Below are 27,560 nucleotides of genomic sequence, written 5' to 3'. Positions count from 1 at the left end.
TTAAAACAGACCTAGGTCCGCAAATGGGTCAGCCTTGCGCCCAAGTGCCTCGAGGTTGGGTGTAGAAGCATTCCGCGTCAATCCGGACGCTGGTGTCCCCGCTCCGCTGCCGCCGGTTGAGGGTACGAGCGGCACCCACGTGCTGCCCGGGAACAAGGTGTCCCACGTCCCCGGCATGGTGTCGTGCTTGGCGGCACCCCCTCCGCTCTGAGCTGTCGCTGTCGAAGTGGCAGCCATGTTGAAAGCTGACACGCTGTTTGGGATGCCACCCTGCTTGTGCTGCATTGGGGAGGGCCAACAAACAAAACAGGTCAACGCAACCACGACACACTTGAATACATATTTAGAATGTCCAAATCTATCGTATTTCCTAGAATCTAATGTGCACTCTTTTGCGAGGGAATAAAAAAAAAAAATGTGACAGGCACATTGAGACTATAGTGTTAAATGAAAACGACAATGGTGACACGTTATTGTCATTTGCATTACAAACTTTTGCAGTCACATCCAATCCACATGTCGCTGAAGCTGTGGAAGCTGCGGTAGTTTTACACCTGCTTCGTAAATTGTAGTTGGCTCCAACGATGACATGCTCCAAGCTGTTGATAGTGAAGGGGTGGCCTCCAACAGTGGCGATGGGGGATGCATTGATGCAATAACAAATTGCCCTTTCGTTCAGCCTTATTAAGAAAAACTCACGAGTGAACAACCAAGGGCATTGCATTTTTCATTTTTATCCCCAAAAAATTGGTTGTGCATGGCAACAGAGTGCGCATTAGAGTCTTGTAGATATCGTACTAAGAGATGGCACACTGATATGTCTCACTGAAAAACGACACATGATGTCAAACTAAGTCTTGCTAAGCACCTCGTTCTGATTTAGGAGCTTAGAATTGGTATATTGCAAAATCAGAGAAACCGATATTGATGAGTGTTGTTGCGCTTAAGAAATTTTTTAATTTTTTGATCAGAAAGTGCTACGAATAGGTAAACTTCCAGAAGTCAAGCAACCAGCGCAGACAACCAGTGCCAGAGTCACCCCCAGTGACTTTTGCAGGAAACTCAATGCCAGCAGCCCCCACCTGTGGTGTGTTCCCCGCACTGACGCTGGTGTTGGCCCAGCCGGGAGCAGCAGAAGCCGGGGTGGCCGTTCCAAACGGGTCGAAGAGGTCGGCCCCGCCCTTGGTGGCAGTTGGAGACTTGGCATCCAACAGGTTGACAGTGGGCACCGTTGATGGTGCTGACCCGGTGGAATTGGCGGCAAATGGGTCGAAGGCTGGCGTGCCGGACGACGAGAGGTCGCCGATCAGTGGAGGCTGCGCAGACTGCCATGCAGACGAGACGAGACCTTCAAGTTCATTTTATAACACACTGCAGTGCAGATGACAGCATGTGGCAAGACGCCTGTACACAAGCACAGCACGCAGAGAACAGAATAATACAGTCGAATCTCGATAATTCAAACTCAATGGGGCCCGAAAATTTGTTCGAATTAAAGGAAGGACGTATCTTTGAAGTATTCGAGCACCATAGCACGATGCACGAATGGTGCGAGTCGTGAAATATCACGGCGCGCAAGCGCTTAAGGAGCGCAACTGCCCACGCCGGCCAATGCTTGGTTCCCGATAACGGCAGAAAACGAAACTTCAGTGAGCGGACTGCGCCGGCATGGCGACGGGAAGGCACGCGCGGAGACCGTGGAATGTGAGGGAAGAGAGCGGCAGGGAAGCGGATTTGGCCTTGGCAACTCCGCTGCTTCGGTGGCAGTGGCTTCGGTGGCTCCCCTCGCTCCTCTCCCAACTCCCTCGCAGCTCCCTCACCTTCGACGGCCTCCGTGCGCGCACGCCACCGTGCCGGCGCCGCCCCGGTGCCAGCATATCCCGCTCCCTGAAGTTTCGTTTTCTGCCATTATAGGGAAGCGAGCGTTTGCCGGACTGGGCCTCCATCGCTGCATTAACCATTAAATGATTGATGAGGTGGAGCTCAGAAACATGCACTTGGTTTTTTGGCCCACCAAACTGCACTTCCTTGCTGCATTCGCAGTGTCAAGTGCATCTACAAAGAGAGGCTGATTCAGTGTTTGCTGCTGTACCTCCTGGTCAAGTGTCCCACTGACGTGGACTTGTTCATGGCGCTTGAGATGGCGGCTGCCGCACGAGTTGCGACGTGTCAAGCCATGACTGCAAATTTTTTAAAGCACGCCGGCTTCATAGCCCCTTGGCAGGCATCATGCACAGATCCAGCAGCACCGGAGGAAGATTTGCCCAAAGGCTCACTCGACATCAGTGCTGTCATTGCAGTGCCGCTACCGCTGACCAACGCATGGGGCTAACTTTGTGCCATTAAAAACGAAGTTCCAGATGGCCTCGACATCTACGCTAAAAAAAAACAATACTTTCATCCACATAAGCCAGCACTTACCCTGTGATTGACAAGAAGGTCAAAGTTTGATGTCGGCTGGTTGGACAAGGATGTGCCCAGAAGGTCGTCCACCGTGCGGTCCGGGGGTGCTTGCGCCTCGCCACTGCTGCTGTCGTCGATGGAGAAGCTCGCTAGGTTGAGCAGGTCCACCTCTTTGGCCTTGGGCCGCGGCGGAGGCACCGCGTTGCTGTTGACAGCTGCCTCATTTCCACCATCCGCTGCTGAAAGCTTGCGCATCGGTCCCAGCAGAGTCTGGTAATGGCCACAGGAAATGATACAGCTCGTCATTCTCCTTAGAACTAAATTTCTCATAGCTCTCTTGCACAATAGCCTAAAGTGCATTTTGCACCTGCCACCCATTTTATGACCTATCGGAGAAGTTGACATTAATGACAACTTCTCCGATAGAAGTTGTCCCCCCTCCCTCCTTTCCGCGCTGCCTTCCCGCTTTGCTCCTTTCGCGTGGGAGATTGCGTCGCCAGTTACCCTTGCGCCCGGTTGCAAGATGCGCATTTGGTGCGGCAGCACAGCGTCGCCCCCCCTCCCATACCCCAACGGCCTTTCGCGCGAGGGAAGTCGCATTTGCTTTCCGCTGTGCGTTCGTTCTCCGTGAAGGCGCGCGTCCCCCACGCGCCACTCTAATGTAGCAAATGCCTAAAGTGAATTTTGCACCTGCCACCCATTTTATGACCTATCGGAGAAGTTGACATTAATGACAACTTGCATCCAGAATGGGCTAAGACATTAGTTCGTATCAGCGTTAAAGAACTGTAAAGTACAAGTCACTCTTAAAGGGAACACTTAGCTGGTAATAATCCAATACAACTCTGAAACGCTTCTACTTTATCAAGAGGGGGAAAGAAACATGGCTGATAGGACACATCATGTTGACATCAGTTCACTAAAAGAGTCTGCATGCATTTGTGGTATAGTTCAGCTGTAATCGGTAGCCTAATGCTAACTTGGTGCTCTTTTTAAAAGTGGGCCATATAGTATATCAAAGAAAAAGTGTTGAGGTTGAAGAGATGAAAAATGACGAAGGGTTCTCACAGAGCGATTTAGTTGTGGATGTTACGAGTTCTGTAAACAAAGCTTTGTTTGAGAGCTCGGAATTCCACAATTTCGATCAAATCATAAGCTTTGGAACAACAATTGGCCACTATTTTTCACAAAATTAGAAGAATGCATATGCACTGAGATACCAATGAGAATTCTTCAAGGTGTCAATTTTTACAAACTGTAGGTGACTTGCAAAAAAATCAAGGAAATAACGAGGTCCACTACAGTAAGCTACCGAGGAAAGGCACAAGAAACTTTTAAAAAGCATTAAATCCACAAGAAATGTGACACAGCTGACAGAAGTAACTCTAGATACCCCCGATAAGAGGTCTACAGAAAGATATAAATGAGCAAAATACAGTGGAATCTCGATGATATGATCACGACTAATATGAATTTCCGGATACGAATTTTTCTGTGGTCCTGGCCAAGCCCCATTACTTTGCAACGTGCTAGAGAACGGTTGTTACGAATACATTTTCAACCCACGTCGGTTAATACGAATAAACGCTGTCCCACCGACGGCCGCGAAACAGAACGGCGCACAGTCATGCACTTTCTCCCTTTTTCTTTTGGTGCGGAGGCGCGGCCGCGGCGCCGGACAGCGCAGACAGTGAGGCGTGGGGAAGCACGGCCGCCGCTGCGAGCGAAGGTTCGTGCGATCTATTGCTTCAACGGACACTGAGCGGCGTAAGCACAGTGCATACAAAGGTCAGAGCCGTGTGGAGATCACTTTCAAGATACCGTGCGCGCGACAACACCGAAAGCCAGCACAGGCGCAAAGTACAAGAATGCATTTGTTGGCAGAGTAGAAGCCGCCCCCCCCCCCCCCCCCCCCTCCCTCCTTTCCACGCTGCCTTCCCGCTTTGCTCCTTTCGCGTGGGAGATTGCGTCGCCAGTTACCCTTGCGCCCGGTTGCAAGATGCGCATTTGGTGCGGCAGCACAGCGTCGCCCCCCCTCCCATACCCCAACGGCCTTTCGCGCGAGGGAAGTCGCATTTGCTTTCCGCTGTGCGTTCGCTCTCCGTGAAGGCGCGCGTCCCCCACGCGCTTTCACTCGCACTTGTCGCACGGCGACGATTTTATTGTCCTTAGACTCCTGCTCCACGTCTCAGGCTCCTCCTCAGCATCGCCCTCGTTGATCTCCTCTCCCATCGGTGGGCGCACTTCGTTGAGAAGCGTGCTCGCTACCGCCCTTGTCGGCGAGATTTTCCCGCGGAAGTGGCATTATAACCGGTATTTCGTCTCACACGGCTGCACTGTAAGCGGTATGCGTATACATGGAGTTCTTTGGGAGGGTAAACGGCAGTTGGAAAAGGCCGCGTTGTAGTCAGTTCTGCACTATAAACGGTTACGTTATAAGTGGTCTATACTGTAAATGCTTTTTACGTACGTGTGCCTGATTGAGTTGACCTCTGACTCCTTAATTTAGCTAGTTTTAATTGTGTTTTGATGATACGAATTTTGGCTAATACGAATATTCTTCGTGGCCCCGTGAGATTTGTATCATCGAGATTCCATTGTACTTAACAGGGAGAAGGACGGACATGGGACAGGTGTGCTCATTTATAACTGACCTTTATTGAAACCAGCCTGTCAATGCAGCGAGACCTCGGTACTATGTGCACCCCATTAACCAACTTTTCTGAGATCTTGTGCTGACTGCTTATACTTGCAATGTGAACAAGACTTTTCTGAGAAACAAGTTCAAGCATTCACCATTGCAAGTGTAGGACTTTTACGTTGCTGGGATGCAATTATTATGGTTAATTTTGGGGATTTCAATATAGTAATATTACAGAATAAGAAACAATTTGCCGTAGTTACCTGAAGTTTGTTTTATTAATATTTCTATGTATACACATTCTTCCAGGTTCTTAAACACCCTTCCGTCCGTGTTATATAGTGCTTATTTAAATATGAAATGTGTTCAGGGGAGGATTGACGTCATTTTACTTGCAAAACGACATTCTCCTAAAGAAGAACGTCTCGCCTCTCCGAGCCAACTACCTCCTCGTGGTACCCTCAGCATTGCGTCCAGAGGCTCTCCATGACAACCCAACGGCTGGACACCTCGGTTTTTCCCGCACGCTCGCGAGGATACAAGAAAAATACTACTGGCCTCGCCTCTCTGCCGATGTTGCCCATTATGTAAGGACATGCCGAGACTGTCAGCGACGCAAAACAGCGCCGACAAGGCCAGCCGGACTTCTACAGCCGATCGAACCACCTCGCCAACCGTTCCAGCAGATCGGGATGGACTTACTGGGGCCTTTTCTAACGTCGACGTCCGGGAATAAATGGATCGTCGTAGCTACGGACTACCTCACCCGCTACGCTGAAACAAATGCCTTGCCCAAAGGCAGTGCCGCCGAGGTAGCCAGATTCTTCGTTGAGAACATCCTCCTGCGTCACGGTGCTCCAGAAGTCCTCATCACCGACAGAGGCACGGCCTTTACGGCAGAACTAACTCAAGCCATCCTGCGATACAGCCAGACAAGCCATATCGCCGCACCACCGCCTACCACCCGCAGACGAATGGCCTCACCGAGCGCCTAAATAAGACCATCGCCGACATGCTGGCAATGTACGTCGACGTCGAACACAAGACGTGGGATGCCATCCTTCCGTACGTGACCTTCGCATACAACACGGCCGTGCAAGAAACGACGCACATGGCGCCGTTCCACCTGGTCTACTTTAGGAACCCGGCAACGACGCTTGACGCCATGCTACCGGACGTCACCGACGAAGAAAATCTCAACGTTGCCATCCATTTGCAGCGTGCCGAAGAAGGTCGACAGCTCGCCCGCCTGCGCATCAAGAACCAGCAGAGGACCGACAGCTGACACTACAATCTTCGACGACGCTACGTCGACTACAAGCCCGGTGACCGTGTTTGGGTCTGGACTCCAATATGTCGACGAGGACTTAGCGAGAAACTCTAATGTAGCTATTTCGGACCATATAGGATCATCCGACGTAATGGTGCACTGGACTACGAGGTCATGCCAGACGGTATTTCGCAATCACAGCGGCGAGGCGCACGACCTGAAGTCATCCACGTGGTGCCTCTTAAGCCTTTCTACGCCCGCTGACAAACTTAGGTCTTTTGTTCCTTTGTTATTGTTTTTTTTTTCTTTCTGTACGCATGGTTTTGCTTTCGCTTTCGTGTTTGTAGCATCGGGACAATGCTTTTTAAGGGGAGGATATTGACATGTATACATGTTTACCTTTCACTGGTGGCCGCTTTCCACCGGCTAACAAATGTTAAACGTTATCGCTCGGCGCAGGACGTGCCTGCATTGGAAGCTTCTCGAACGTTATAGATGCTTCTATCCGTTGCCTGTGGTCACCGACGCTCATGTAATCTGATTGTATGAGCGACACGAATTGTCTAGAACTTTCTGGAAGACACGCGGGCACCAGGGGTTAATCTGGAACCTTCGATGACTCACGTATAAAAGCCGACGCGTTTCGCCGCTGACCAAATTTCGACGATCCCCGACTGTGTTCGCCGCTATCATTGTGCTTTGAGAGTAACTTGCTTTTGTAGGCACAGGTTCGCCTAATAAGGAATCAGTTTCGTCATACACAGTTTTACGACTGTTTTCTTCAGTGTCACTACTACGTGACAATATACAGTCAAGCTTCGATATAACAAAGTTGCACTTGCATCAAAAAACTTCGTTATATTGAGGTTTCGTTAATTCAATAGAATTAAGATGGGGAAATAAAAGTAGTTCGTTACACTGCAAATTTCGTTATATCGAGGTTTGACTGTATATTGACAACATGGCTCCAATAAACATCATGCATAAGTGAGCACCTGTCCTCTGTCCTTCTTCGTCCCTGTCAATGTTGTGCTCATCTATACCTTTCATATGTGTACCGACTCCACCGACAACACACATTGTTAAGTCTACCACAAAGGAATAAAATGCTAGAGAAATTTCACAACCACAAGTATACTTTTGCAAGGCGAGACACGACTGAAGCACGCTCTCTCGGCATTCAACACCACTGGATCTACTGCCTGATAACCTAGAAATGCTTTTGAAATGAAGGCTGACCTACAGGAGCTCCATAGCACCGCCCACAAATGATCACATTCACCGCATTCTTCGCAGAATAAGTGATTAATGGATTTTCATACCTTTGCAGAATAAATAACGGCTGACTCGATGCCATAACAAAAAGGGATGGAAACAAAGACGACTTCTTGTGCTAACTTTTGAATTATGAGGTTTACGTATGGAAACAATGCAGCAGCTATGGGAGATGCCGTTGTGGAAGGTTCCAGATTAGGTCTTTCTGACAACATGGTGTTTCGTAACGTGCACCTGATGCTTGGAATGCAAGCATTTCTTGCGTTTCCCTTCTGTTACAGTGCAGTTGGGAATCGAACACACAACCTTGGGCTGATCAGCCATAGAGTCTTTGTGGCAGGTTATGCTGCCTTTCTTCGAATACCTTCTGCTTATGGTGTGAAAGGTGGCCATTACTCAAGTTATGCTTGAAAGAATTGAGAGGCTCATTGAATTTGGGCAGCTGTTGCCTTCATAAAATTTAGAAAGGAATATACTAATAACCCTCAGAAACATGCGAATAGCTAACAAGTCCCGTTAGTTGGCCCAAGATGTTTTTCAAGAAACACCGAAGCTGTTTGCTTATTCTAACAAGGCTTATATTTAAAAGGGCTAACTGAAGCCACTTGTAAATCGAAACAGCGCTTTCATGTAAAAGGGTTAACAGAGGCCATACGCTAATTGAAACAAAGCTTTCAGTTAAAATGGTTAGATGACAATGCTTGTTAATTAAAACTAGGCTTTCAGCTAAAAGGTTAACAGTGCTCAATCACCAATACTTAGCGTTGACTTTGATGGACTTGTGCCCGAACATGCCCTTAATAATTTCTTGAAATTACTACCTTTCACGCATGTGTACTGGCTACTGGCCAAGACCATGGGCACTAACCATTCTGTAATGCATCTACGAATAATAAACCGTAATATACAGTCTTAGAAAAGGCAGGAAAAACAGTGCGTGGGCTACAACTTGCCTCTGCAGATGTGGTGGCACTCGGACCGTCACTCTCCGAGTGCTGCGGCGAAGTGTCCCTACTTGGCAAGCTGGGCGTCGCGGGTGGAGGAGGCCTTGCAGGGGCATTCCTTGAGAAGTGACCTGTGACAACAATTACTCTAATTACCATCTTGCTTGGTTTTAAACCACAGAGCAGTGCACTAGAATAATTGTCACACAGGGCTCCTGTCTCGGAACATAAGGCGAATCGAAAGAAAAATTTTGTAGCTTATGTATATATATTCTTTCTTTCTTTTGCTTTATTAGACAGCTGCTGACTCCATAACGGTGTGCCAGAATACATTGAATGCACAACAAATCTATTAAATCCTCTTGCCAAGCTGCCACCGTGCTGCCAAAAACAGCATGGCTTCCTGGTGTGTTGAACAAGACTCCTGTACGCATAAAAAAAAGTTGTAGCGGCCATGTGGTATCACAAACTTATGCATGTACATGTTGGTCAGCATGGTGCAGGGACTGCAAACCGCAGAGTGACCGTATCACGCATAGTACCACTGAAAGCTGGGTGTGCATTACATCGACCTATTCTTTCCTCTCTCACTCCTCTGCTTTTCTTAGTCCTCTGCTGTCGTCTTGCTCAAACCATGCAGTGCCCTTCTCACCTTCACTCCACTATCGTCTTGTTGTCTAAAGCTTTTGGCACTGTGAACCGTAAGCTTTCGAGGTCGACACCACATTCAGCTATACCTGGCTCTACTCAGCAACAACCTAAGAAATTGGGTCACATTACCCAAAATACCGCACTGCCACTGCCCTCAGTGGCTCTTTACTCCAAAACATAGCTCCTGAGGAAAGCAGATAGCAAGCACCATGTCATGGCCATTATTAAGTGCAATTGGCTGGAACTACATATACCCATCCTTTGACCACTGCATTCTCAGGTAGTCGCCTACTACAGAATTTTCCTGCTAGGGACCAAAGATCCATGCTCACCAATGCAGGCCTCAAGCTCTTCATCAGTACTGAACAGGATGGCAGCGTTTGTCTCCAAGTGCTCGAGGTCGGCCCACAGACCGTTGGTGAGCCTTGGGCTAGGAGTGTCACCGACCCGGACCTCAAGGGACAGCTGGAAGCCCTCTGGGTACCGGTCCAGCTCCTCGATGCCGTCAAGTTCATGCCTGCATCATGTGCAAGTAGACATGACATCTGCAAACCTGGCCAGCAAGCAAGGCTGAAATCTGAAAGGTGAGCTTGGGGTAAGGAGGCAGGTGACAAATTTTGTACTTGACCTCACTTATTATTGCGATAGCAATTATATGGACACTCAAAAGCAGATTTCTGCCGTCGGCGTCGCCGTGAGGTTCCGTATGATGTCAATGGAGATGAAATCGTCGCCGCGCGCCGAACGCTGTATGTGCGAGTGAAAGGGCGCGAGGGGCGCGCGCTTTCACGGGGAGTGAACGCACGGCGGAGAACAAACGCGCGTTCTGCGCCGTGCTCGCTTAAGGGCTGCAGAAGTAAGCGTCTCTTTCCTCCTTTACAATCACCATATATGTAGAGCAAATGCGCCTTCTTCCGACGTGCGAGAGGCCGTGGGGGAGGGGGAGGGGGGGAGAGGGAGGGAAGGGACGCGACGTTTATATTTATTTATATCAGAGGCTCCGGCAACAGTCACCAACGCCGCACGCATTTTGAGCGAACGCGGGCAAAACGCCGACGGCGTCGACAATAGTTCTGCGTGTTGCCGGTGCTACTGCATGTCCAAGTTTATACAGCTGATAAAGCTAATATCATTACTCCGTATAGCTCTCTACAAATTTGCTATCGCAATTGATGCTTCGCCTTTCAGGTGAAACTGCGACAACTTTTTTTACTTGCAATAGCATGTTACAGTGCCTAATGTTTGCAATGGCTAGTGAAACTTCTTGTCTGAAGCCTTATACATGTCATATGTGCCTCCGAGATGTACAATCAGGTGAAATTTATATTACCAATGACAGCTGGAGTTTTAAGCCCCACACAACCCATGCATGTTTAATAAGAAAGCAAATAAAAACTAAGCAGCAAGCAAAGCTTGAGAAAATTAACATTTTCTAAAGGAAAGTAAGCTATACTGGTGCACGATTGAATCAGTCAATGTTAGAGAGGCCACCACAAAAGAGCTAGAACCGTGCGATCAAACCAGCACACTTTAGCACCTGTGCGTACCTGCAAAACGTCAACTGTGTTGTGCCGGGAGCCACGAATCCAGAGTACAGCTGGACCTGGCAAATCTTGACCGGTGACACCTGCAAGACGCAAGACACAAGGCTTTAGAGATAACAAATGCAACAAAGCAGTTGTTTGTTTCTAGAATATCGACAGTGAAACCTCGTTGATACAATTCTGCGCAATACGTTTTTCGGGATGATATGTTTTTTTTTTTTTTCGTTTCCCAATAATACGATTTTGTTGGATAATTCATTGGATGATATGATTTTCGGATGATACGCTTTATTTTCCGGTTCCCGTGAAGATTGTATCAACAAGGTTCCTCTGTAATAATCTTATCAGCTGCAAAAATGCGCACTTTTACATGCAATGTTTTTAGAAAGTACATGACGTTACATCACAATGAAATAACTTAAAGTGGCCTTCTGAAGCTAGATGAGGCTCCCCCAAAATACTCAGGGGTTGCGTAGATTACTTCGTAGCAACAGCAACAATTGAAAAAAAAAAAAAAAAAGAGGGTTCCTATTTCAAATTCAGCAAATCCCACTTTCAGCACTTCAGCGATTGTCCTTATGGGGAGACGCGGGTCTTCAAATGCCAAAACATCGCCAAAAAGTCGATTTTTGGAAAAGTGCATTTTCACTACGTTTATACATTCAAGAATGTCTCCCCAAAATCTAGAAGGTAAATTTAATCGGAAAATAAAAAACCGTGCTATACGGGCCAGGGTGGATGCGAAATCAGTGAGAATTGGCTAAAAATGTTTGAACATCGTGCCGTCGCCACTTGTGAACGTGGTGGCTGGCGGTCGCCATCTTGGGCTTGTTTTGAAACTGTTTTCTTTGTGAACATTTTGCGCCATTTAAAAATGGCGTGAGAGGGAACTGACGCTCTTGCGTCATTTGTGAAGAATGCACCCGTGCCACTGATTGGCCAAAGCGCGCACATCCCCAGCACGCCTTGCTCCTATTGGTCTTGCGCCGTATCGCGCACCGATTCTCACGGGCTCGACCTCTCGCCGTTCTCACGTGCGCTACGTTTGCTTCTCTCTGTGCTTTTGTCGCGCCGCTGTTTACGTTAGTTTAGCCGCTTGCTTCTCGTCACTGTTTGACAAGGTGAATCGTTTCGCAGCCTGAATAGCTGGAGGTGATTCTCGTCTCAAGGTTTCCACGCATCAAGGCTTCAGGAAGATGCGAAAGCGGCCGTGAAATGCGCGACGGAAGACGGTTAGGCCTGCTATACTCCTGGAGTTGCCGGTTGCCGGTCTTCCTGGAGATTCTGTCGGATCGAGTTCCGAGCTGCTACCAGGCACGTCCAGCATCAACAATTCGTCCACCCCGCGCCTCGTGTGTTGGCACAGACTGCGTGGACACCGCCAGCCCAAATTCGTGTGCGAAGCTTTGGAGCCAGCCTTCAAGCGTCTGAGGAAGCCCTCTTAGAGCGATGCAGAGACGGCCTGACTCAAAATGCCAGTGAGAGCCTGCATTCCGTGATCTCGGATCAAGCCCCAAAGACTAAGCACGCTTTGCTGCATAGTAACACTGCAATAGCCAAGAAGCTGGGCTACAGTGCCGGCAGCTGTATGGTGCGCCGAAGCCTTGAGAAAGATCGTCGGAGGCTTCACATGTCGAACAGAGATCACGCAAACATCAATGCTGTGACAAACAAGCTCGCGAAGAGGCACAAACCAGCAACAGACTCTGCCTACAGTCCTGGGCAACTATAGGTTGAGGTGCGACCTGTGCAAAAGATATCTTTTGTTAATTTGAATTCTGGGATTTTATGTGCCAAAACCATGACATTCTGGATTAATTTTGACCACCTGGGGTGCACTACATCACAAGAACATGAACTTTTTGCATTTCGCCTCCATTGAAATGTGGCTGCCACTTCTGGGATTTGATGCAGATTTTATATATATATATATATACTGCACAACTCTGCACAACTTTAATTGCACAGGGATGCCATTTGTGTGCCTCCTGTTCAACAAGGAACTAAAAGAGAAATGTGAAGTGGCTGGTGCTAGCTTTCTAGCATTGCTTTCAATGACTGTGCATGATGTTACAGCAAGTATCTCAGTGTTATTTTTGCACAGTGGCCACATATATATCATGAACTTGTTGCTGAAGAACAGTGCTACATGGTGATGCAATTCATATTGCCATACTGCTAGGCCAATAAAAAGTTACAATGAATGGAAAGTTCAGACTCGTTTTTCTCACGTTTCACTTTTTTGGCCATCACGGACTGCCTTATGGAGCTTTTTTGTATGTTGTTTTTAAGTACCAGCAAAAAGTTTGGTATCAATATATTTGTAGTGAATGGATCTAGCCGGTGATGCTATTTATTTCTAAAATTGTCCTCAAAATTCTAATTTCCACTAATTATAAATGAAAATGAGCAAAAATATTGAAATGAGATGTACATCTGTTTTTTTTTTTTTCACACTATAATTGCATTGAGAACAATAAAAATAGTGTCACCAGCTAGAGCAACTCTGTGGCATTCTTGCCATATACTTTGCTTTTGTTTTCGACAAGGTTAAGTTTTTGAAAAGTCCCGCAAGAAATCGACAGAATTTCTGTATTAAAAATATTGTATTGTTTGATCTATAGCAGATTTTAAAAAACTAATTAGACATTTGCAATCAGCAGAAAGAACTGAACAATACTATTAAGTATCATCAAATTCATACCAAAATTAACAAAACTAATTTTAGAACCCACATCTCCTTTTATGAGAGCATGTCTGCGTCTCACAGCTTTTTGAAGAGCTTGAGTTACTGTATCTAGCCTACACACTTGGAGGAAAGCTTTAAGAGAATAAGATCTTACGCAAAGCCATGCACGCTCGCAAACTCTGGTGACTGAATAGACTTTGACCCAGTTCTGCGTGTTCGCTGTACTGACCTTCCCAAACGATGACCGAGCATGGTAGACTGCGATTGTCACGTCTCCTGCAGCTGTGACATTCAGCGGAATCGCCAGCTGCTTCTCTGCATAGTTGTGATGACTGCGAAGTGTTCCGGTGGAGCAGGAGGAAAGAAAAAGAACGAAATTAGCCACAAAAGTGAGGATCCCATTCCCGACAACGCTAATCGAGCAGCCTCATTCTAAGAGTAGTAGTAGTAGTAGCATGAGCGATAATAATTTACGAATGTAGCCGGAGAAATCCCAAGTGCAGGAAAGGAAGACAGAACAAAGAGAGAGGGAGAGAGAAAGAAAAAAATTAATGACGCCAACAAGTCCACTACTGGTACTGGGAAAGCACAGATGCAGCTGACACAGGCTAACACACATTAAAGGGGTACTGGCACACATTTTCCGAGTTGCAGAATCCCTGCCACACACTTCTTCCACAAGAAAGGGTGACACTTGGCAAGTACAAATGTTAGCAAACACTCGTGCAACATTTAGTTTTGATACTAAAATTGGCCTCAAGATAGTCCCAGTCCTAGCACCATTGACATTACCATGACGTCCCAACACAGAGCAGCAAAATTTGCTGTCATGTAGAAATAAAGCAAGGTGCGCTGACATTATTAATAAAAAATAATAATAATAATAATAAATAGACTGCTGAGCGCAAGTCTTCTGGCTGCACTTGTGTGTGGCAGCTGTAGCAATCGCAAAACGCGGCAAGCCAGAGTATCGTGAGGCATCCACTTTCTGAAACTGAAACTAGTACGTAGGAAGCAGTATTACAGTAAATTATTCAGGCTCATGCTCGCCAGTACATTTTCTAAGGTTTAGAGCAGGGCTGCCCAACATACAGCCCATGGCCGAATGTGTAACATTACAAGACGTGCTGAGGGTAGCAGTGAGTGCGATGATACTAAGCATACACTGCTTTCACGCAAGCACACGAAATGTGCAACATTTCTCACTAAAATGTAGCCCGTGTGGCTCCCAGAGAAGTTGGTCTTGGCTAGTTGGTTGGACAAATTTAGATATATTTAGGCTTATGCTCACGCTGTTGGTCTAAAAGTTAGGGGTGAGCGAATTCCGAATAGTAGGTTTCGAACTGAATATCGAAGATCAGACAATTTATCACAAAGTTTAATGCTCGCAAATTTTGTATAAGAAAACACGGTGCCGCAACGCAGAGTTTCCTACAGTATTCACTAGAGGGAGCTCTGGCACTGCGATCGCTCATCGACCATGGGAATGATACTTAGTACATGAATTTGTCTGATCTTCGTGCTCCTGGCTTGAGACGTCCTTGTGGCTTTGTTTGTTATGCTTTATCTGCCTTCACTGGCCTAAATTTCAAAGCAATCTATTCTTTTTTTAAACGCAGAAGGCAATAAGTCTTTGCAAGCACGCACAATCACTACTAATTGCAGCAGTTCCACCTATCCGTGCGTCCGTGGTGTAATGGTTTCAATATTGGGATTCTGTGCTACAGGTCCTGTGTTTGAATCCTGCCGCCGGACAGTTTTATTAATGTTAATTTAATTATTTTTAACGCTGTACTTTCTTGAAAATGATGAGTTTGGAAAGTGATGTAGACACCAGCGCCACAGTTCCTTCCAGTAATTGTATGGAACTCGACGTGCTGCACATGCAAGCTATGAGTAACTTAGGTACCTAGGAATCGAGAAGCACAGCTTGGTATGCCCTTACTGAAGGGAACAGCAAATTAGTATCCCTGATTACAGCTTAGTTCTATTATGGAGGTTTGGAAAATACCTTTTATAATAGAAAGTCTGTTAAATAAAAATCAAGTACTTTTTAGCACTTCAAACTTGTGGGGATTGAGGGTTGCGCCGGCATGACTGCACGGGCTTCGCCTGCTCTGCCATCCCTCGCCATCGTTCCCCACTGGCCTCCTTCTCCGCCCACGCCGCCTAACCGGTTCCCGCGGTGGCGCTGCGCACGCGGCGGTTTGCGGTGAGGGCGGGGCGCTGACGTCACTCCGCGGCCGGTTGTCGGCTGCTAGCGGCGAAGCGTGGACTTCTCTCCGGGACCAGCGCACGGTACGTTCATGCTTTCCTCTCGTCCGCCGACACCTTTGTGACTAGGACTGGAGCTCGCGCACGGTGCCTTTTCCCGTGCGGGGAGTGCGTAATTTGTGCTGATCCTTTCCCGACGCTAAGCCGACGAGCGGTGCCATTAGTGCTCGCGCGAGGTCGTACCTCGCCGAGCCGCACTTGCCGACAGCCTAAGCCGAAGGATATTGCCCGTGCTCTCGCGAGTTGACCCATTGGTTATCGCCAGAGCAAGTAGCATAGCCGCCGGAACTTTTCCTAGCGGCGTGTCCTAGCTTGAGCCTGTGCTCTCGCCGCGATGTGCTATAGGCGCCTGTTATTGTATTTTCGCCCTGGTGCGGGACCCCTTTGGCTCCCCTCCGTGCGGGCGTGTGTGCAGTGCTGGTGCCGACGGTTTCAGTAAACGGTTTCCGTCAACTCAGGGCTTTACTGTGTTTTTGCGTGCATCGCTCGGTAGCCCCTTGCGGCCTCCGAGCTCGCGCGCGAGCGGTGCTGGAGGCGACGGCTGACGCGGCCCTGTGGCTCGCTAAGCTCGAACCCGCGGTGGTTGGTCTCCTGTGAGACACCAAGAAACCACAAACTGAAGTAGTGAAGTTATGTTGTGCTGAATATCTTATAAGATTTTAAGTTTATTATAGTGGACCTCGTTTAGTGGCAATTTTTACTGAATAGAAAGCTTTCCTTTCTAGTTTCCCTCCGAACTACAAACAGGGTTTTCTAGCTTTACAGTTAGGGGCAGGTTGGTTTTGCAGGTTATCGTCAGCTACTCAAGATCAATCTGCGCGACAGACTAAATCGCGGACCACGCTTTACATGACTCGATCACCGCTTTGCGCATAGCCATTGTTGGTGCTGGGCAGGTTGATCCACGGTTACACCAACGGTAAAGAGCGGGGGCATTTTCATTGTCGGGTTCAGCATCGTTTGCTACCACCAGTCCAATGTTCCCAAATCAGGAGAGCCACGGCAATTTCACATGAGGCACCCTCGCCCCCTCCTCCTCCTCCTCTCCGTGCCCATGTGTTGTCCGTGCAAACGGTCAGCGCAAAGGCCCTTTGACACCTTCGCACCCACCGTGTAAATCTCAACCTAATCTTGTGAGGGGTTGCCTGAAGCTACAAAAAAAAAAAAAAAAAAATTCTGATACAGTAGAACCCCGCTGATACGTTTTTCATGGGACCGTAAAAAAAAAAGAAACGTAAGAGCCAGGAACGCAAGAGCCGAGAAATAGGAAAAATTGAGAAATGAGAGTAGTGTTGAACTCCAGACAATATTATTTTCATTCTTACGTGTGAAAAAAACGTCGTAGTCTCGCCCAAAAGCCGAAGCATCGATTGCGATAGCAAATTAGTAGACAGCTATACAATGTAAGGATAGTAGTTTTATCGTCTGTATATATACTTGTAAACATTCGCTTATTAACTATATTAACAAGCATGGTGTCAGCGCCCACAGGCAAACATGAACACATCACACTCGATGAGCGAGGATACACGCTGTCAAATATTGGCGTGAGGAAGCGCCGCTGCAGCAGCGAGCGAAGCGACCTTCATGCTGTTGTCGATCGCTTCAATGCAAACTGAGCGCCGAGAACACACAGCACACACAAAGCTACGAGCCGCCGACGCACATACACTGCCTAGACTCTGCCCCCAACACAGATCGCTTTCAAGATACGGCCCGCGCTACTGCGCGCCGCCACGCAGTACGCAGCTTAGGCCAGAGTACAATGCCGCCCACTATCCCTTCCTCCCCCCTCGCTCCCTTGTGGTGCCTCGAGCACAATGGAAGAAGGCGCGCTCCCTCCCCGCTTTTCTTTCTTGCACGCGCGAGACTTAGACGCGGTCATCGGCTCCCCTTGCACTTATTCACTCGCACATACAGCATACGGCGCGTGGCGATGGCGTTATCGCCCTTGGACTTTATACGAAACATCTATGCACCAAAACTAATTTTAAGGCCACAACACATCATAGACACCATCGTTAGAAAGCAAATACAGATCTCAAAGGCCATACTTTTGCTCGTGGAAATGGAAATACATCATAGGTGTCACCCCCGGCACTTTGGGCGGCCAATGCCATCGTCAAGCAACCAAGCCAAGCAACAGGAAAAGTCAAAATGGCCACTCGGGCCGGCGCGAGGTGGCAGTTCGCAACGTATGATGCGGGAACAGTCCCACAGTTGCGACGTAACACTGGGGTTACAATGCATTGCGTTCTATGGGAGCTGTGCCGGGACCGGCCGAAAACGATGTAACAGCCAGGAAAACGCAGCACCTGGGAACGTAACAGTGGGGTTCTATGGTGTGTCGCAAAGATGGAGGATGGGAACAACGTTGTTGCCATCCCGTACATTCACTTTTGTGGGCAAGGTGATATTCTTTGGCTTTCTGGGCATCGCGCAGCTGCTGCGAATAGATTTACGTTGATTTGGCACCAAACCGTAACGTTATCGCCAATGCCTGACGAACAATCGCTGATTAGGCTTTGCCTGACTGCTGTTGAAATCGCGTTTGGGTCTCTGGGTATGCATACCAAGTTCATCTGTGCACTTTACCGTGTGTGTGGATAGATAACTCCAAACTGCATAACACACGCACAACACACGTATCCAACACGATCTGCGTGCCTTCCAGTGGCTAATCGGCCAGATTTCCCCCCTTCCCGTGAATGCTTTCGCGCTTTTCAAAATTCACACTGCTTTTTTTCGCCGTTTCCTCTTTCCACGTCGCGTTATCATTTCTATCATTCCTGCCGACTGATGAATCTTGTACAGACTGAGACCACGCACCGTAGCAAGGCCTGCGCGCATTACAGCACCGACCACTCCCGATGCCCCCCTTCACCGAATATACAAAATATTAAAAAAATCGAACAGTAGATAATTTTTGATTCGGTGATATTCAAGCATTCGCGTACCCCTACTAAAAATGGGCTGTGCAACCCTGGTTTAGAGGGTTGGGACCTTCATTTAGCACAAAAAAATGGACCAAGTCATAAACATCATGCCAGTACTCCTTTAAGGGTAAACACAAAAAGAACAGCAAAAGACTGTGCACCGGATGCTTTTGAAAGGGTACAGCGAGAGCGGCACAATTATTGGCAATTATTAGCACGAAATCTACTCACGCAATTCGTTCGTACTCCTGGCATGTAGTATGTATACGCTCCTCCCCAACGTAGACCTCCACAAAAGGCCGGCATCCATCCCTGTAGAAAAGGGAATGTCGCAACAATATCGACTGACTGATTTATGGATTGAAGGGGTTGACTTGAACACACAAGCAGAGAGAAATGTGTTAGAGCTCTGGGTCAATTTTGAAGACTTAGTGTTTTTAACGTGCACCTAAGTACACAAGCGTTTCTATGTTCTGCCCTCACTTTAACGCAGCTACGGCGGCCAGAATCAAGCCTGTGCCCTCAGCAGCAGAACACCATTATGCCACCCCAGTGGGTAATGCAACAAAGTTGAGGTTAAGCTCATTAGATACCATACGCACAAGAAAAGGATAACAGTGTACCATTTCTATTACAGCAGAAGGTGCAAGAAGAAACTGTCTTGGGAACATTCCACCACAGGGAGTCCCAAGATTTTTTTTACCTCTACAGGCATCCATTGTCACTCGTTATCTCACATAATAATGAACATGACGATGGCGGCTGCAATACACGCTCTAAGGTTGCCTGAAGTACCCCAATCAGCTGTTACTGTAAAGCAATGCAAGGCAACTGACGGCAATACGCAAAAAACTTAGCATATAACAGATTGCTGGTCCAGCATTTACAGCAAACCAGTCAATGCTTGGAAATCTTGTCTCCCATGTTTCACAATTTCAGATGCAAAGAAGAAGCAAGCCACTTTGCTCTTTGAAACTTAATTCTCAACACCAAAAAGAAACCGGAAAAATCAATGAGGTCCCAAGCTGTAGGTCCTAAGCTATGGGGCACAACATGTTTGGGACCCAAGTACTGAGGACCTAAATGTTAGGGGTCTAATTCGGGGAGTATAAGTCAAAGGGGACTAAGTTATGGAGGCCTAAATGATTAGGGCCCTAAGTGATGGGGTCATTAAAAACTCTCGACATACTAGTCACAAAGCGAGCTCACCTGAGCTTAGTGAACATAGGAACGGGCTTCAGCATGAGCGCCACAATCTGCAGTGGGAACCGGTGCGGCAACACCTGGTGGTTCTGGGAGACCATCTGTGACATGTATTGGATGTACCTGCAACGAGGACGTTCATGTCACGCCAACCTTGAATTTCAAGTCAATCGCACGACCCATGCATTTAAACAAAGTACATTTAGCTCCCCCTTCTCCGCATTGTGCATCAAACTACCCTGTTATTAACAACTCGTCACAGAATTGCATTTTGGCAGGTAGACACCAACATAAGGTGCTACGCTCATAAATTTGCAAATTCTGACCTAGATGCAGCTTACATTCAAACATTCACTGGTTAACATGCAGTTTGCACCTCGTCAACGTAAATACAGAGAAAGGTGCCCAACCTAATCTGGGAAGGGCAGAGGGTAACAGGACACCGGCGAACAGCAAACATCTGCAGGGCCTCTTCGGGGCTGTCGAACAGGTGGCAGAACACCAGGAACGCCGACACCAGCACTGCTGACGAACACTTGCCGTCCTGCAGTGTATCATGAACAAGGGGAACACCAATAAATAAATAAATGGGGTTTAAAGTCACGAAGCAACTCATGGTCTATGAGACAACACCAGTTGTACCGGGGCGCTCTGGTTTAATCCAGACCACGTGGGATTCTTTCACAAGCACCTGAAGCATGACACACGAGCATTTTTGCATTCAGCTCCCATCTGAATGTGGCCTCGACAATCAGGAATTCAACCCACAACCTAGTGCTTTGCTTCAAAACTCCATAGCCACTGAATCACTGGATCAGGTAGTTGGGGACAGAGCAAAATGCCCAACCTGCCAACTAACCTTGCATGCATCGTAGTTTCATTTTCCTTTCTGATATTGAATACAGATCAGAACATAAGTAAACAGTGCGTAAACACTGCCCAATTATTATTGTTAAAGCGATATTAAAAAAAAAAAAGGAACCAGTCTCCCCAGTTTTGAGCATCAGGTTAATTCAGGCAAGTGAAGCAGGCTTAACATTTTGCTAACAGAATTCGTTTGGGAATATCAGATAAGAGTCTTAACTTCGCATTCATCCTGATTATATTATCTTAACAGAAGTTGACACAACCTGGTAATAAAAAACAGCTTGTGCAGGACATGAAAGGGTAATTCTTAACTTAAGGCTATCATCGGCTTCAAGATACAGAAGAACTTCGGAGTTATCACGCCTGATACAAATTTATCAATAGTACCGGCAACAAGTTCATTAGCTTACAGCGTGCTGAATTTCTAATGTTGCGAACCGCTTTTTGAGCTATGGCGGATGATACGAGTGAGCTCGGGCGGAGCCGGCAAGGAGGACCCAGCGCACACACTGGCACCAAACATCGGCTGTCAGGCTGGCAGAGCCTGTTGATGCACCGGTGCATTCCTATTGCCAGGGTGACTTAAGTCACTCCATTAGGTATACCCTTCCGCCCCTTCCCCCCAAAATTAATAATAAAAGAATATTTTGTTCGTGCAGTATGATGATACTTGTTGGCAGTTTTCAAACACTTTGTAACTTCATCAGGAGCCGGCAATCACACACGACCCAGTCTTGCCATGTCAGTAAGATCGGCAGCATTTGCTTCCATGGTTAGCCTTACATATCTACTCCAAGCTTCAGTTTTCAGCACCCGATGACGATTCCAAACTTTTTTACTTTTGCACCTGTCTGATCGCACAATACAAAGTAGCTTCGCCGCCACAAGGAAAAGTAAACAGATTCCCTTCTCTTTTGCAAATCATGTCATTATCCCCATCAGGCAATAGCTAGATTTTTCTAGATTTCGAAGACCACCCACTACAAAAAATGCAATTTTCTCAAATTCTTCTGTGTACTTGTTCCAAATAATTCACCATGAGATACCGTATTTTCACGCATATAATCCGCACCCCCACTTTCACCCCACTAAAGAAAAGAAAGAAAAAGAAAAGAAAAAAATCCTCGCGTATTGTTAGCATCCTGTAGGGTAGGCACCGGTCTTGGGGCCACGAAACACCCTATGGTCTTGTAGGCTCTCTTACTTCTTTCTCCATCTGCTGCACGCAGGACTCATCAACATCAGAACATCTTCCCACTTTGCGGTTTCTCACTCCCCCGGCGACGGTGACGATTTTCAGCTTTTGCGGCGCGGTAAACAAATGCCGGCGAACGGTGCTCATGACGACTGAATAAATTGGTCCCATCGGCGTACGTCCACCAAGCCATAGAATAAAGAACACCAAGCGAGCAGTCAAACGAAAATGGCGACAAGAAAAAAAGAGCCCCCCCCCCCAAAAAAAAAGAAGTAACAATTGAAGAAGCCAAAAGAGGATAAAGCAATGCTTATGAAGTTATGCTTTTTTTGCCTTCACATGGATGTAGCCTAAACGTGATCAATTAAAACAGTTGAAAAAGCTTCAGTTGATCAGAGCAAGTACTTATTGCACCATTTCGGATGTCCGCACTACAAACAATGTGTGACAAAAAAAAAAAAATGATTTCTGTGGCATTTACAATTCAGTCTTCATGAAACAGATGTACTAAAGTTAATGCCTGCATACAATGCTGCTGCTGTATGTACTCTTGCTCATCAATGCCGCTTCACTTGCACTTCTGACGAACTTGCGCTAAGCAAGGCGCAGATACTATGCACTTTGGTGAAGCCTTAGTTTTTGCTGCAGTGCGGTACTGCAGCACCATCTAGCATGTACAGGTCATATGATCACTGTCGCTTTCAAGGCTTCAATGTACAACTTTAAACCTTTTTTTGTCTTTTTCTTTCCTTTTTGTGAGGCTAAACATATGAATCATGAAAGGCTTCAAACAAGACGACACGAACCAGGGCAAATTCTAAGTGTAACTTTCCATCGCAAATAAAGCACCAAGTAAGTGCACATTTTGGAGGCACGTATGACACGCAAGAGGCTTTGGATATAAGAGGCCTCGCAATCTAGTGCAAACGTTGAGTATTTCAAGTGAGTGAGAGAATAAACTTTATTACGGAGACCACGCTGTTAATGTCCGTAGGTGGGCAGCGACCCTAATTCAAGCAGCCGTGGCCCCGTGCTAAAAAAATGTAAGTGTAACTCACGAGGCAGTGGACGACGCACAAATTACGGCCATCCTGGTTCAGGTAGGCCAGCATGGAGCGGCACAGGTTGAACAGGGTGTGCAGGGGTGGGGCCTTCCGTGCCAGCCAACCCCGCTCGGTGACCTTGCACTCGAACTTGGCCGACGAGTAGGCGCGGCCCGACACGTTGTAGATGGCGTAGTGACCCCGATGCCGGGTGTCCAGTAACGTCCTCACATCCTCCACGTGGTTACGGTACGCTGACTCCAGCCCTTCCGCGGGGTACGACATCACTGCCGGCCATCACAAACAAGAAGTCACGAGACAGAATTATAATTGTTGGCTGATAGCATGACTGATTGATTTCTTGATGATTGGGAAGAGATTGTAGCGAACTGCATGCTTATGTACAGGTTTGTCAATTAAGTACAGGTTTGTCATTTCCATATCAGCAAGATACAGTCGCCAACCGATGATTCGGACATGCTTCATTATTTGGACACCTTACAGCGAACAGTGCGATAATTTGGACTACGGATGCACGACCGTGTGCGAATTTCGCCACGGACTATTGACTGTGCTTTCGTCGATCTGTAGCGACAGCATGACAATGGTAGAGATACGGGTTGCGATTTTGTAGCAATGCCTCTTGCTAGATCGCCAGCTGATCTCGTTGATAACAGGTGCGCAGAGTCGCTCTGACTACTGACGAAACGTGAAAAGGAATAGCATAAAAGGCATTGCTAGAAAGTCACGGCCACGGAATGCCTAGGCCAACGCCGGTTGCCTTTGACGCGTGTGCATCAATGCGTTGACAAAGTCAGGCCGTATTCTCGGATGATCGCTTTTGAAGATGGTTTCATTTTTTCACGATATTTCGTGTAACAAGCACCATATACGTCGACAGGTGGCAGTGTTTCCATACTGAGATATGATAGAGCGCTTGGCACTGCCATGAATGGCGGCGCTTGTAGACGCCGATGCATCTTGCACTGGTCACGCGAAATTGAAGATATCCCCAAATGTGACAATCTGAGAATGCGGCACACCTTTTTAGGCCACTTGAGAAATAAAACCCCTTTCTTTAGGGTGAATTCGGTACTTCGGACTTTTGATTATTTGGAATTTTTGGCAGTCTCCGGCGAGCCCGAATTCTCAGTGGGTGACTGTAACAAAAATTGGCAAAGCACAGTAATACTTTTATTTTTCAATGGATTGAATAAAGTAGCTGCGTGGGTGTAGAAAGAGACATTGACAATCATATACAAACAACCTCTTCTTTTTTTTTTTCTTTTTTTCAGTGGCCTGCATAAAATCTGAGAGTAAAAGCCCCATGAACCCATTAAGTGCTCACCGGCAATTCTGCTTGTGATGTAGTTGAAGTCCAAGTCAGCCTTGCCCATTGTCCTGAAAGAGAGAGAAACAAAAATATAATAAAGTGCAGAATGGAGAAAAAGCGCAAGAAAGGAAGAAGAATGCGAAGGCCCGACTACATCAGAGATAGGCAAGACAAATATTTCTATGCAAGGAACAGCAGTTATGCTGAAAACATGATAGCGATGTCGTGCGATGATGGAATAAAATGTGAACAGCGGAGTACGTGGCATTCGGTACATGCTGCGCATACACAGCTACGAGGTTCATGGCTTCACGTCCTGCTCATATGTTTTTGAGGGTCGCTTTCCTTATTAGAATTTCTGATATGACACCCGAGTGCTGTAAGCCTCTGCTTTTTTTTTTTTACAAGTTCCGCTGGTGGCATGGTAATGACACTACAATTCCTACATGTAGTACTTGTGTCTGTATACTGAGGTCATTGTGATTTTTTTCTAAATACGGGTAATGTTATGATTAGAATTCTGCCCACATAACAGTGGTAAGAATGCCACGAAGTGTGTCTCATACTGCTATCGTAATTTTTGTTGTAGAATATTCATTTTAAAATGGTCAACTTTGTCGTTATTCGAATGTAATGCGAGAGTCTACTACAAGCAACAAAAAATCTTGAAAAACCTCACACCACATCGAGCGAATGCGTTAGCTTGTACTTCTAGAAAAAGCTGAAGGGTGTCAAAGGGGACAAAGTGAGAAACTGGAATTGAGGTGGCGTGCCACTCACTGCTGGGCAATTTGCATGACCTTGGAGGAGGTGTCCCCGAGGCGCTTGAGCAGGCTACCTGCGCCGCCACGTAGCGACGTCAGGAGGCCTGCGCTGCCCCAGCTTCCTTCCGCTGTCGTCGGAAGAGGAGCAGCCGCCGCGGGAACTGTGCCCCCGTGGACGTTGAGGGTTGGTGGAGGTGGCCGACTGGGCGGTGCTGCAAACAGCGAAAGGACTGATCGAGGCAGTCATACGGACTGTACGAACAGCTAAGGTAGGAAAGGGAGCACAGCAGTTAGGGTCTTTCTGTAGCAGCAGCGTGGAAAACAGGGACAGAAAAGTAGAGAAAGATGATGCAGTGTTATCTCCCCTATTTTACGTCAGGGAAAAAAGCCAAAACATGTGCACAGGAAATTAGGACAAAGGCAAGGAAGCCAGCTACACGATGAAAAAGTGCAAAATACTTAACACCAGAGAAAGGACTTTTTTGGGCAGCTCTAGAAGGTAATGTCGTAAAGGGTGGAGCCATCTGAAACAGGTAATAGGTAGCTGTAGGTAACTCGGATGGGTCTTCCTTTTTCAACGAATATAGATAGGCTGATGATTATGAAACGGTTGAATGGTGGCAAGCGTATGTCTCCACTCATCCAAAGCTGTCACAGAATCTTACGCATGTGAGCAGGTATTGTCCAGGCTTCCGGTTCATCTGGGATAAGTAGCATTAAATTATAAGGTTTTACGCACCAAAACCACAATCTGATTATGAGGAACGCCGCAGTGGGGGACTCCGGAATAATTTGGACCACCTGGAGCATGATAGCTTAGTACAGTGAAACCTCATTACTACGAACACCGCACTAACGAACACCACATTAACGAACTTTTCAGATTAAGAAATGTTTCAGAAATCCCCTGCTGACAGCTCATACTTTCAATGTAAAAATATTTCAGTACTACAAACTTCAGAATGCCTAACTTCAGAATAACAATCATTATTCAGTTTCAGTGTGATGCAGACGCCGCCGCGCATGGGTTCAGACAACCTGAGACGGTGCCAGAGGAAAGAAGCGCCGGAAGGGGACTTTTTTTTTTTTCTATTGCTGAGGCGACGACACATCGGGTTTTGCAGGTGCATGCACCGGCCAGACAAGTTTTGCCAAGCAAAGGAGGCGAGTGTCTCCCCCTTTTTTTCCCCTTCTTTCTGTGGTCGTACTAGCCACGCGTGCGAAGAGAGAGAGAGAGATTCAACATTTATTGGTGCCAGCAATTCACGAGGGCAGATGCAGCCTCCCTCTGCCTAGCAGACGGCCGAGATCCCCTGGGTCTCAGCGGCTGCCTCGGCTAGCTGGACGGCCCAGACCTGGTCTTGCTGGTCTGAGCTGAGCAGCAGGGTCTCCCACTGCTGCCGGTTTTGAATTTAGCGGCCCTCGAAAGGAGCCGCCTTCGAGCATGCCCGCAGAATATGTGGCAGATCCGCCCTACCTTTACAAAATTTGCATTGATCGTTGTGTTGCCCTGGATAGAATCTGCTGCAGGCCATCGGGTTTGGATACATGTTTGTTTGCCGGAGACGCCAGGCCACCGCTTGTTTCCTGGTTAGTGCGGGATGAGTTGGTGGGTACCGGGCCCTTCCAAGCCGATAGTAATCTGTTATTTCTTTGTAGCTGACCATGCGGTCTCCTCTCGATCCCGGCTGGGCCGGCTCACTTGCTCGGCGAGTAAGTCCTCGAGCTACGTTGTGAGCCGCCTCGTTGCCGGGGAGAGAGGAGCGCGCGGGTGCCCAAATAATTTAAGCACCCGTACGGAGAAATGTAATCTCTGTGCTCCCGCAGATGCCACATGGTCGCACTTTCCGAATGGTGTCGTTTACTTGCGCTTTGGAACAGTTCAGGTGTCTGCCTCGAGCGAGACAGTTGCGGTGTCCACAGCAAGGAATGTGAAAACAAACAAACAAAAAGAAACACTGCGCTTTGGAGGCGACATGGAGCTTCCTCTTTATCAGTGGTTTTCGCGGCGTCTCGTTTGCGTACACCACTCTTGCTATACGATGCTTCGGTAGTGCGTGTCAGCAGAATCTATGAAAAAACACAACGCAGGCTGAGAGCCAACAATGACATTTTCGTGGCTAGCTCGTACGGTGACCACTACTGATGGGTTGATAAGCGGGATGGTTCATTGGGTAACAACTTTTCAGAATAACGAACAATTTGCTGCAGTCCTCCGAAAATCGTTATATCGAGATTTCACTGCAGCTGATTGCTGTCGATGGCTTTGATTAGCTGTAACATGGTTAGCTCACAACTGGGAAACCATGAGCCAAAAAGGTGCACCACTCACCAGAAGTGGAGTTCGGCACGCTGTGCGGTGCTGCACTGGTGTCGCCCTGGGATGCACCACCAGCCACCGGGTTTGGACCACGCAGGCCCGGCGAGTCCTCCAGCCGCACGTTCTTGGCCTCGCCCATCTCCTGCAGTCGCTCAGTCACGTCGATGACCGTGGGCCGTGATGTCGGGTTCACCTGGAGCATGCCCCC

General features: G+C 47.5%; 1 protein-coding gene across 1 annotated transcript; it reads right to left on the bottom strand.

Moving 5' to 3' along the window:
- On the bottom strand, positions 1 to 27,560 carry LOC119432596 (cyclin-G-associated kinase-like). The gene is made up of 14 exons (XM_049658313.1): positions 27,365 to 27,560; positions 25,049 to 25,244; positions 24,284 to 24,336; positions 22,951 to 23,222; positions 20,241 to 20,374; positions 19,837 to 19,953; positions 18,859 to 18,939; positions 13,647 to 13,749; positions 10,732 to 10,811; positions 9,517 to 9,701; positions 8,543 to 8,664; positions 2,422 to 2,673; positions 1,083 to 1,325; positions 1 to 279 (listed from the first exon to the last, which is right to left on the bottom strand). The coding sequence occupies exons 1-14, from the start codon at positions 27,552 to 27,554 to the stop codon at positions 1 to 3; spliced, it is 2,307 nt and encodes a 768-aa protein (XP_049514270.1). The 5' UTR covers positions 27,555 to 27,560.

The sequence above is a fragment of the Dermacentor silvarum genome, chromosome 11, assembly GCF_013339745.2.
Source record: "Dermacentor silvarum isolate Dsil-2018 chromosome 11, BIME_Dsil_1.4, whole genome shotgun sequence".
Lineage (NCBI taxonomy): Eukaryota > Metazoa > Arthropoda > Arachnida > Ixodida > Ixodidae > Dermacentor > Dermacentor silvarum.
The sequence above is the reverse complement of the archived record's forward strand: the minus strand, read 5'-3'. Positions and strand labels throughout refer to the sequence as shown.

Coding starts and splice junctions, on each gene's coding strand:
- LOC119432596 (XM_049658313.1), bottom strand. CDS start 27,554: ATGCTCCAGGTGAACCCGACATCACGGCCCACGGTCATCGACGTGACT. Junction 25,245..27,364: donor CGTGCCGAACTCCACTTCTG/GTGAGTGGTGCA, acceptor CGCTGTTTGCAG/CACCGCCCAGTCGGCCACCT. Junction 18,940..19,836: donor CCTATGTTCACTAAGCTCAG/GTGAGCTCGCTT, acceptor CCTTTTCTACAG/GGATGGATGCCGGCCTTTTG.